This window comes from Tigriopus californicus, chromosome 12 (genome assembly GCF_007210705.1).
Source record: "Tigriopus californicus strain San Diego chromosome 12, Tcal_SD_v2.1, whole genome shotgun sequence".
Classification (NCBI taxonomy): domain Eukaryota; kingdom Metazoa; phylum Arthropoda; class Copepoda; order Harpacticoida; family Harpacticidae; genus Tigriopus; species Tigriopus californicus.
Genome location: NC_081451.1, coordinates 15,267,142 through 15,278,991, shown reverse-complemented (window position 1 = coordinate 15,278,991; position 11,850 = coordinate 15,267,142). Strand labels below are relative to the sequence as shown.

At 43.6% G+C, this 11,850-nt stretch overlaps 2 protein-coding genes across 2 annotated transcripts; one reads left to right on the top strand and one right to left on the bottom strand.

Moving 5' to 3' along the window:
• Positions 1–290: 290 nt before the first annotated feature.
• On the top strand, positions 291–3,952 carry LOC131891238 (trafficking kinesin-binding protein milt-like; the record flags this gene model as incomplete). The annotated part of the gene is given in 2 exon segments (XM_059240761.1): positions 291–1,611; positions 1,687–3,952. Coding segments are annotated over 2 exon segments (2,924 nt in total), but the record flags the coding sequence as incomplete, so codon positions are not given.
• Positions 3,953–4,010: 58 nt separating this feature from the next.
• LOC131891304 (neprilysin-2-like) lies at positions 4,011–11,442 on the bottom strand. The gene is made up of 5 exons (XM_059240830.1): positions 10,447–11,442; positions 10,279–10,380; positions 8,501–9,692; positions 4,519–4,701; positions 4,011–4,349 (listed from the first exon to the last, which is right to left on the bottom strand). The coding sequence occupies exons 1-5, from the start codon at positions 11,431–11,433 to the stop codon at positions 4,084–4,086; spliced, it is 2,730 nt and encodes a 909-aa protein (XP_059096813.1). The 5' UTR covers positions 11,434–11,442; the 3' UTR covers positions 4,011–4,083.
• Between the last annotated feature and the right edge of the window lie 408 nt (positions 11,443–11,850).

Sequence of the window (11,850 nt, the reverse complement as noted above, 5' to 3'; positions counted from 1 at the left end):
TGGGAATTTAAAACAATTAAGAATTTACTTATCTTTACGTTAACAGAAGAACTGATCCAAGAACAAATAAGAGCTGGTACGTCTAACTTGCCATTAGGTAAGGTTAGATTAGGTTTGATTAGGTCAGGTTAAGATTTAAAAAAAGTAGCACCGCCAACTAATCGGTGGAGAATAACGTTTACCACAATTATCACCTTGCTTCAAGACAATATACCAAATCAGCACGGACTCTATGACTGTCTATAGTAAAACGTAAATGACTGAACACACTTTCTTTCTTCCCATTTCAGAAGAATCGTCATTGCTCTCGGAAATCCATTCCTCCCTTCGGTCTTCCAAGCGAAACTCGAAAAAAGCCTCGCGCCAAAGTTCAAAACTTGATTCGGCCTCGGATTTTTCGGACAGTGACCTCGATTCCAGACGGTTCAAGGGTCGATCATCGAATGCGGGCATGTTCGGCTCGACCTTCGACACTTTCCGCATTGCCACTGCCAACAGTAAAATGGTACATGGGGGTGGACCCGGGGAGCTTGAATCTGTCCCCGTTACCTTGGGATATAATCCAGGACAGGGAAGCTCGTTGGACAAGGAGTACTTCTTTGAGTCCTACACCGTGTCGCGTGATAATACCGCCTCACCAGATTTCATGGACCTCGAATTCCGCTATGGGGAGCTCAATCCCGACGATTTGGACGACGGGGACGATATTCCCATAGGTGGGATGGCCGAAAATTACGTCGCATCCGGGACAGCGGAAGCTCAAATTCCCACCCTTGGAGGTCATCCGGGAATCGGTAGTCTTCCAGGCTTGGGTTCGGTCCCTAGCTTCGGTCATCTCGGCCATCCTGGACCCCAACGAGGTCACCAAGCTCCTTTCTCAATGGGTGTTATGAGCGAAGGCGTGTACTCCAACGACAGGGATGATCCCAATGAGAGGGAAGAATCCTCAAACGTACTTCGGGTCAAAACCGTGGGTGAGCTGTCAGTGCCTCAACTAGAGATGGATGCCTTGGCATCTCCTTTAGGATCCGTTCCAAGCTTGAGTCGGGACCAATCTGAACCGCCTCCCTTCGGTCTTATGCCCCTTGGAGGCGAGCCTTCGACTATCCCCTTGGGACCCCTTGGATCGATACCCGGTGGCGGGGGATTTGCACCCTCTGCTGGAGGATTAGGATCTCTTCCGTTTGGAACCGTCCCAAGTGGTGCTCGAGTGGGTGGTTCCATGGCGGTAGATACATTTGGGGCGTCTTCATTGCCCGGACAATTCATGAACTATGATTCCAGTGGCGGGTCACGCCTTTGCTTGACCAGAGATTCTGGTGTGACGTCAAGTGACTTTTCAGATGCCCACGGTCGCTTTTCGGCCATCGGGGATCGACAGGACAATCCTGGTGATGGCATGTCAGATGATGGGCGTGGCTCCAACTTGATGGGAATGGAAGACTCCGAATTCCGGGGTGGTTACCTGAAGGATGATGTTGACGATATGGCTGAACTCAAATTTAGTGGCGATAGTAGCTCAATAGGTGGTGGTGAGCTCGATAGTGTTCTCAAGTCCTTGAACCCTGAGGAGGTGGAGAGGCGAAGGCGGCAATTAAGTCGAACCTACAGGTATGCCAAGATCAAGCATAGGTAAAGAAATTCAACCAACTCGTTAATCACGTGTCTGATCCCTTTTCCTTGCAGTTATGACTTAGGATCTGATGGATTCGAAAGTCCGGGCTCGTCCCTCTTTGGTAAACCCGGGTTCAACTTCCTTCCCTATGGCGTCCGAACCCCCGATAGTATCATGTCGACCGGTTCTCGTGACCTCATGGGCTCAGGTGGAGGATCTTTCGGATATTATGGAGCCGGTTGGCGATTGCCCGACAAGCTCCGGATCGTCAAACCTCTGGAGGGCTCATTAACCTTGCACAACTGGCAACGACTCGCCCGCCCACATTTGGGGAACATTCTCGAGGAGCGAGAAGGCGTGGCCATGCGAGGAGCACTTCCATCGGTCTTCTCCAGGAGTGAAGACTCGGATTTTGATCCACTTCTCCTGGCTCAGGACAAGAATCTACCGCAAATTGGTCCAAAACCAGATACCTGGACGTTGGACACGATCACCAATTGCACTGTGCTTCATCCGGACGAGACCTCGGCCCACACCCAATTAACTTCCACCTATGGGGGCGCTCAAATGTCCAGCGGCTTTGGCCACCAATCCAGACCTTCAACGGCATTCTCATCGCGGTGTTCGAGCCGCATGTCCAGTCGGAGACAATCCATATCAGAATCGGGTTGGCGGCGAAGTGGCACTCTCACCTGTTCCAGTAACATCGGATTAGCCAAGGTACTCAACGAGCGCTCGATCACCGGGTATCTCAGTGACAGCACGCTCAGACTCGACCGCAGTGGGGTGTACAATGAAGCTGCATCCATCGTGAGTCTCACGCCCAGTGTCATCTCGACGCCTACAGGTGTGCGATCATTCTCCCCCACGGGCACGCCCCTCAACTCGCCTACACACACGCCTCCGGGTACACCTCCTAATGAGCTGGAAGGAAGTGAGAACGGGTTTGTTCTGGGCTTCTTTGCCAGTTTGAGGAGCGCCCTCTACGGGGAGCAGAAGAAAGAGGTCCACACCCTCCGACATCAGCGCAAACGGAAACAACTCAAGAAACTGGGCATCCTGGAGCGAGTGGCAGAGGTGGGAGTGGAGAACTTGCTGAGCAGCTCTCCCGTCCCATCCCATCTGAGTGGAGGGAGTCGGGACTCTTCTATGTCACGAGAAGACTCCTTGAGTAGAACAATCTCAGATTTCGACCTTCGCTTCATGACCACTGACATCCAAAGCAGTGAGCTAGTGGATGTCGAGCCCGGTTCACTCACGCTTTCGCGGCCCAAAAAGAAGCCTTTGCCGCCCAACCACCGCGAATCTACTCCTGATCCTTTCATGTTGACCTCGAGGGGTGCCATGTCCATTCCCGGTCTCCAGAGCCCGTGTAACATCAGCTCGATCTATGGCTCGACCACGCACAATGTGGTGGGTGGTCGTGGTCCAGGGCGTGTGATTGCCAGTCCAGGGGATCGGAGGGGTGCCGTGTTTCCGGGATTAGGAGTACCAGGTCAACCAGGAACCGGGGCACTCCTGAAATCTGCCTCAGGCAAACCGGCTGAACGCATGGATCTTGGGTCAGTTCCAACGAGCTCTTGCTCAGGAGGCATTTACCAAGATACAAGTGACGGTGGGTTCATTGGGAGCATCACGTCCATGTTTTTCGGACGGAAAGGAGGCTTACTTTGAGCCCAGAGACAGTTATCCAATAGTTTATCGTCGAGTCGTAGTTTGTGAAGAAGAGGGTATAATACAAAGACAACACACATAACACACATTCAAACACGGGATGGAGATTACTATGTCATGATCAGTATGCCTTATGGAAAGTGCTGCGGCCGTGTCGAACGGCGTGTGAGGAGAACGAAGAAGAAAGATTTGACTCTCCTTATGAACAGGGCTGTGGTTCTTTTGTTTTTTCTTATGTCGAATCGGATTGTTTGGTAATTATTTTGAATGTTCCTAGCGCATCTTTTAATATTGCTTGTGACTAGTAAGGAGTTGAATGCGCCCAATTCTCGGCACCGCCTGTTTCATTTGTCATTGGTCTGTTGACTATCTCGCTCTTCATTTGTCGCTTCCCCGTTTTTGAAACGATCAATATTAAATCAATATTTTTTTTTCGCTCAATCCGTTCGTTTTGAAATTTGCTATGTCCTCGCTCCCCATTGTCAAGCCAGAAATTAACCTTGTGCTAAACTACCAATCTCTGCTTTAGAAGTGCTCATCCTACAACCATGTTTTGAATTAATTCAACTGATGGACTGGATGAATCTAGTCGACCGAAATTGTGAGAATACGTGATGAACGAATCAGTAAAATTTACAAAAATAAAGAGATATTCACATTAAACCAAGTTGTATCTTAATCGCTCAATGTTGGCGCGGAAAAATCAGAAATATTGTCCATCTCGACTGCCATAGCCCAAATTGTCGGGTGCATATTTATTCAACTGATTCCTGCCCAAGGTTTATCATTTCAAGTTACCAGATTCGGCATTGGGTTTCTTTGACCATCTGATCACCTGGTTTACATCCAAAGTCCTTGGCAAAGCCTTCATAGTTCGATAAGGGCCCGTTGATCCGGAATTGGGGAGGCGAATGTTTGTCATTCAGCAGCTTGTCCCTGATCTTCTCATCTCGAGCGACAGTGCACCAAGACTGTCCAAAGAAGATCCAATACAGTTGCAAAGGGGTGAAAGGTAGACCGGGCAAGACCTGTGTTTCATTATTTTCGGTCAAGTATTTCTCTGAAAAACATCCACTTGCTTGAGAGGTGCATCTCAGAAAAGAAATTAGCCACAGTTTCCAGGGAAGGCCAAATTTGGCCCCGAAAACTGGGTTTTTCTTTGGTTGGAGAATTAATCTCTATGTTCCCAAAACCCAATATTTCACATTTGTGTTCCGTAATAAACTTACCAAATGCCATGTGAGAAGAGCGCACGCCACCAAAATCGGCAATATTCTCTCCCAAAGTCAAACGTCCATTGACATTCTTGCCAACTTGTTTGACTTCAAGGCCTTCGTACTGGTCGACCAGGCACTCTTTTTTGACATCAAAGGCTTTGTCTGTGTCGTTGGTCCACCAATTTCTGAGTTTACCTGTAACCAATAGAAGGGTTCAAAGGGTTAAACGATTCTATCAAAAGCATTTGAAAAAAGGGTTGACTTTTGGCTCCTCAAAGGTTCAAATGAACTTTTGAAACACATTCCTGGGTGCAAAAAAGGGGTAAAATACTAAAATGAACTCACGGAAAAAAATAACAAAATACATCTTTACCTTCATCAAAACATGATCAAAATGTATAGACAAGAATCACTAGATGGCAGTCCTTAGAGGGTCAAACACCAAATTCAGACAGGAATCGGTAAGTAGCTTGTGAAGCCCCATTTTAAGATGCAAATGAAAAACTAGTTAGTTCCCAGGGACTAGTTCTACATTTTCCACTCATTTTGAGATGGCTGCATTGATTGTGGTCATCTAGTGACATCTAGTGGTTATTTTCAGAGCTTAATAGCCGGCAGCTGATTCTAATCAGCGTTCATTAAGGGATATTCCCGCTCCGACATGACAATCAGCATTAATGGAGCGAGTTATAGAATCCCTAAACACAACACTAATTTGAACTGACAGCAAATGTGTGAAGATTAAGGTGGATCGCTGAACTGTAAACTTTTTTAAACGAAGTTCTGACACACATTATAATTAAGTTATAATTATCGTATGGTGCGTCTACACGAGAAACATTTTGTCACGAAGTTTGCCTGATGAAATTTCCTGATCAGCCCTATATTCACGGATTAGCCAGGTCTGCCAACGCTAATTCGTTGATCAATCAAATAATTTATCAAAATAAAAGTTAAGTAAGTTCAATTGTGTGGTATGGAAGTCTGAAAAAAAAGGAATGAATTGGGACTTCGAGATAACAACAATATAAGGGAATTGGCGTTATTAGCGTAGGTGATGTATGCTGGCTGCACTGTTCCAAATTTTTATTGACCATTACTTGTCAACCAATGCTAGTCCCAAATGTTCTTAAACTTACAATGCATGTTCCTCTTACTGATGATTTATTGATTTTATACAGAAAAATCAGCAATTGACCATTTAAGCTGAGGTCTTCATGTATTTCGTCCTTCTTGGTTATTTCATATGGCTCTCTTCATGAAGTCATAAATTTTAATGTATTGCATAAGTAGGGACAAAATGAGACTGATCACACACGAAGAAGCTTAAAATAGTGCAACCTCTACGGCAGCTTCTTTTTCAGCTGTTTCGCATCCGAGATGGCAACTAACGTCTACAAATTTCAAATTCAAAGTTGCCAGAAAACGTGGATAACGAAATCACACGCCTATTCCATCGCAACGTAAACACTTAGGTTTGCGCAAAAAGGCAACCCTGATTTGATGGAAAAAATCAGGGTTACTTTTTGAGGCTGACTAACGGGTTTCGGAAATTCCACCAGTACTGTCATAGGCCATTGAAAATATAATTTGGCAGCCCTGGTTGCAACTCCCGTGATCATTAATTTGATCCCCATCAGTACTTTCGACATGTTCAAACCGATAATTGCCCAGAACGTTTGAGAAATGCCCAACAATGTTTGTGAAATGGCTAATTATTTGTCGTGTAGACGCATCAGTAGCTTGATGATTATGGCATTTGTTGAAAGATATTGATAGTGGTTCTAATCACTAGAAGGTTAAGGTAATATGACGGAATTCAATCAGCATTCCAAATAAATCAAGTCTCAAACAAAACCCAATATCATAGCTTTGCTGAAGTATCTGAGACATGCAATACACCAATATTCAAGTTCAGATTTGACAACGGTAAACCAGAATGGACATCATGGAGTTTGTAAATTTCAAATGATAGGTCGTGATTTTAACCTTAATTTCGTTTTAAATTTTAGCAACCTGAAATCGAATAGCAGTGCCAAATATAAGCAAAGTCATATCCTCGGGGTGAACCCTCGCATTTGTGTAAGGTTTGAAGTTTCATTGCTCTGCACAAATCTTGGGATAGATAACGGCTACAATTATCAATTGATGTGGAACTTCAATTGACAAATGTCGAAACCCTGACTCGATTCCGAGTTTTCACGCCCGTTTGGGCCAATAGCCGACACGTCAAAGTTAGGGTAGTACGAACCATTAGCTGACTAGAATCCTCATATACATCACTTCCGTATCCGACTGGACATAAGTCGCATGCGGTTAATCTCACTCCCGTAGTTTCGATTAAGTTATTTATTAGATCTCTACCTGTATCCAATATCTCATTACACTCTACCCAAGCAAATAAAACAAATAACAAAAGAAATATGCCATACAAGTTCATGTTCATGAATATCGACTTATTTGCATTTGTGGAGGGACAACATAGATAGATTCATATATAGATCGATCAAAGGCAGTGCAATCACTTGTTTTCGTCTCAGCTGTCGCTGGTGGGCAAGATGTTTCATTCGTAGTTAAGTGAGGCTGACCTCCAAAGGTGTCGGAACAACCTTGATTACGTAAAGGTGCAATCAATTCAAGCACATTGTTGGAGATTGAAACGAAATTCCAAATGCCTCATCATTGCGCTGCAATTTCGGATACATTTTGTCAGACTTTCGACATGCGTTCAGCAATGGGAAAAATCGAGATTGATCGAATTTCAGCCACTTTCTGCCACAAGTGGCTGAAAATGGCAGAAAGTGGCAAAAAATGGCAGAAATTTCTGGAAGGTGGTCAAAAATGGCAGCCGGTGTTTAGAATGGCCAATCTTGATTCTAAAAGATGTCAAAGACAAGAAGGATCATATGGGTTGGAAAAGATTTTCAAGTATCCTTTGCTAAAAAGCATTTTGGTATAGCATTGGCTGAAATACAAAATGTTCCTTGAAAGTAATTCGAGTATAATTCTAATACTGTTTGATAGGTTAATTGAATTGATAACAGTATCCATAGACCATTGGTAGTATCCAAGGCCTAGCTACAACAATTACAGTTCTAAACAGCTCTGATGGAGTGCTTGGCTCAAAATAGTGTTCCTTAGAACTCAAATTGGTGCAAATGCGGCAAAGATTTGACTGCTCGTGGTGTTCAAGTTGTTTCTTGAATACCATTAACATAAGCACACACAGCTTCTTGTGTGGCGTCCAAATATGAAGAATTCGCCTTATGCCAAATACTTTCAGAAAGGACCTCAAATATTCCATTATTTGAAGGTGGCTTGATGTGGCAGCCACCAACTGAAGTCCATATCAATAATAACATGATGCTTATTTTGGATATTTTCTAAAAAAAAACCGCTTAATTATATAAATGACTGATAATAAAAACCGTTTTTTATGCCTATACTCTTTTTTACACATTGTGCTTTCGAGTGGCAGCAACAATAAACAAATGTTCGCATTTTTTAACAAATCAAAAATGGCACGGGTTGTATTTTTTTACTATTTGCGAACGCCTTAAGATGTTCATGATACAACTATTTGCAAACAGAACATAGAACAACACAAACCTTCACGAATAAGTAAGATAAACGAAAATGTAATGTAAATACGTTTTACTTAGAATTGTTTTGATCACCTTTAGCGCAAGAAATCACTACAGAAAGTCTTGTTTACACGTCAAATAAACTAAATTAAGAAATCGCATATGATGCAGAAGAAAACTGACTTAATCGTCTTGGTCTGTTTCAATGTTCAAATAAGAATCCGCCTTTTCAGCAAAATTCGAGTCTTGAATCATACTGCTTTGAAATCATATAAAATCCTTTTGTTAAAAAATCAAAGATACAAAATCAATCTGATTCAGCACAGACCATCATGGGAATAAGCTAAAAATTCAAATGATCTCACACTTTGTATGTTACTTTGTTTTTTTTCTCTTTCAATTTCACTTACCGTCAAGGTCAAATTTCCGCCCGTTATTGTCAAATCCATGTGTGATCTCGTGACCAATAGCCACACCCACTGCCCCATAGTTCTTGTACATAGGAGCCTCAGTTTGGAAGAAAATATCTTGAAGAAAGGCCGCATTGAAGAGCATGGTGTTGATTTCCCATTTGTTAAATGCATTGACCAGAGCAGAAGTACTCATGTAAGTCCATTTGAATTCCGAAGCAGGTTTGCGAAGCCTTTGCAGTTTTATTTTGTCGTATATCTTAGTTGCGGTCAAATGATTTTGCAGGTACTGATCGTCAGACACCTCTAAGCCTTCGTAAAGACTCGTGACCTTCTCCTCGTCTAACAACTCATCCGGATATCCTATCATTTGGTCCATCCGGTCCAATTTGGCTTGAGCTTCGCCAATGGTTGCGTCATCCATCCAATTGGAATTGACAATGAGTTCGGAGAATGTGGCCCTAATCCTCCTCAACATACCCTCCACGATCTCTTTGGCCTTGGGAGGGAAGTACTCTAGGACGTGCATGCTTCCCACGCCGATTTTGAAGGATTTGGGATCGTAATTGTTAAACCCGACAGCCTTGACACATCTTTTCCATCGAAGAGGTTGTGACCTCGTCCCTTTTAAAACTGCTTGTAATTCTTGCTTCTTGTCCAGCATGAAGGAGTCCAAATAGGAATCCAAATTTTTGATCATTGTCCATCCAAGAAAGTTAGCCAAGGTCCGCCGACTGTACCCTTCAAGGACACTTTCCAAGTTGCGAAAGTAATCCAGATCTTTAATGACCACTTTCTCCTCTCCAGTAATGGTTTCATTTTGGAATATCTTTTGCATCAGTTTAGACCAAGAAGGGACAATCGTGGATGGGATTTCTTCAGCTTTTAACTCATTATAACGAAGAATAGGATTTCTTCGATTCTCTTGACTGAGAGCAATGCCAGCCAATTCTATTTCCAAATCAAGGACTTTGTCTAATTCGTCCAGTTTTTCTGATTTAACTCCGAAATGTTGGGCCGTTTCATTCATGTATTTGCGATAAGCCTGGACAGTTCTTTCCTGACGACCCTGTGCTAGAAACTCCCTACTAATTCCGAACATAGCTTGATCGAGCTTGATCACATGGCTGTCATTGGTCTTTTCATCAATTTCTACGGATATCTCAAACAAGGAAAAAGAGCGGANCGTCTCCTGTATCGTCAGTGCCTTCATGGGCACAGTTCAAGCCTGTTTCGGACTTGAAACCCCCCCATGTGTGTGTTGTCAGCCAAGTCTGAACCTTTTGAGATGAGAGTGTGGCTGGGAAAATTTCAGGCATATTATAAGGCCTCACACATCAAAGCATGGGACCTGGAGGGACAAAATGCAATGCTCAAGAACATCATCCATAGCAACCTCTGTGCTACTATCAATATTGATGTTGATGATGCCGCGTCCATCAAGGCGTGCTATCTCGTCATTGAAGATCACTTCTTAGAGCTCAAATCGTTATTCACACACCAATTAGCTTTGTTCAAATTAAGGAAGGATGGTCATATCTTCAAGGATTTTGTGGCCGATCTTCAATGTCAAGCTCGGGAAGCGGAGCTGTCCTTGGTTACCGCAGCCCAACTGACCGTCTTTCTGGCATTGGCTGGTTGCCGCGACGATACTCCTCTGTTCGCGAAGTTGCGGGAGATGAAGGATCCCGATTTGAATGACCTTGTGAGTAAGGGGGCACTCCAGGAGGGGGTGCTGAAGGACAGAAATACATAAGTAATCCAATCCCGGTGTGTACTTTGACAAAGGCAGAGGCCATTTCATCCACAGAGGCTATTTCGGCCACAATTGCTGCCAATTGCAAAGGCGAGCGGGGTCTCCAAGGCTCGCCTGGTGCCCGCTAAAATGACGAATGAAGTTGCTCTCCGTCAATCACTCAATTGCACACGGTTCAATCGAGACCTACGGATGAATTGACNGTCCGCCGACTGTACCCTTCAAGGACACTTTCCAAGTTGCGAAAGTAATCCAGATCTTTAATGACCACTTTCTCCTCTCCAGTAATGGTTTCATTTTGGAATATCTTTTGCATCAGTTTAGTCCAAGAAGGGACAATCGTGGATGGGATTTCTTCAGCTTTTAACTCATTATAACGAAGAATAGGATTTCTTCGATTCTCTTGACTGAGAGCAATGCCAGCCAATTCTATTTCCAAATCAAGGACTTTGTCTAATTCGTCCAGGTTCTCGGATTTAACTCCGAAATGTTGGGCCGTTTCATTCATGTATTTGCGATAAGCCTGGACAGTTCTTTCCTGACGACCCTGTGCTAGAAACTCCCTACTAATTCCGAACATAGCTTGATCGAGCTTGATCACATGGCTGTCATTGGTCTTTTCATCAATTTCTACGGATATCTCAAACAAGGAAAAAGAGCGGACACCCTCTTGAATTGCTGTCACAAGATAATCCTCTAAACGGAAATCTTCGTCCGACCAATCTTCTCCTTTCAGAATCGGCCAACCTCCCAATGATTCCAGCTTGGTCTTGATCAAGGTCAAACTCTTCTCCTCAATGGCCGATTCATTCATGCAGGCCTTATAGTGAGTTCGGAAATGCTTGAAGATCTCCCAATCTCCTTCGGGTTGTTCTTTTTCCAAGAGAGCTTTTCCTTGTTTCTCAAACAAATTCTTGACCCTTTCAAACCCGTTGACCTGACCTTTGTCCTCAGGGATCTCTTTGGTGCGTACAAAATTACCACAAGTGAACTCGTAGAAATCATGGCATGGATCAGCTTTTAGGTTCATGTTGTCGAAAAGTTGGCTGGTCAATTGAATGCAAGTCTTAGTTAGACAAAGTTCCTTGCGCACATTCTCATCACCAATAGGAATGGTTGCAGAAAAGCTTTGGTCAACCGCCACGAACCACAAGAGAATCAAGTTGATCCTCCCCATTTTTGTTGAATACTGAGCTAAAGCGTGGCTTTCCGGTGACTTGATTTATTTCGCTCCACGTAAGCGACCACTTTTTATTCAAAGTCGAAGAAACTGGATGCGAATGGATAGAAACCGTGCCAGAACAAATTATGATACAGAGTGCGTCATAATTTTTTAATAGGTTTTTGTCTCGATAAGTTCTCCACCCCTGAAGCGTAATGAAGCGTAAACAAAGAGAGGACATGTTCACGCAGCTGTTCCTTTACTTCCAGATTGATTCCAATTTGTAATTTTACGTAAATCGATTCAAATTTGCTTACCTACGAATGATACTCTTTAGGGTAAAAAGATGTCCCAATTTTTTGGCTAAAAACAAATTAAGATCCTAATGTTAGTTTGATAAATTCATGCTGCCTCCCAAAACAATACTCTTTT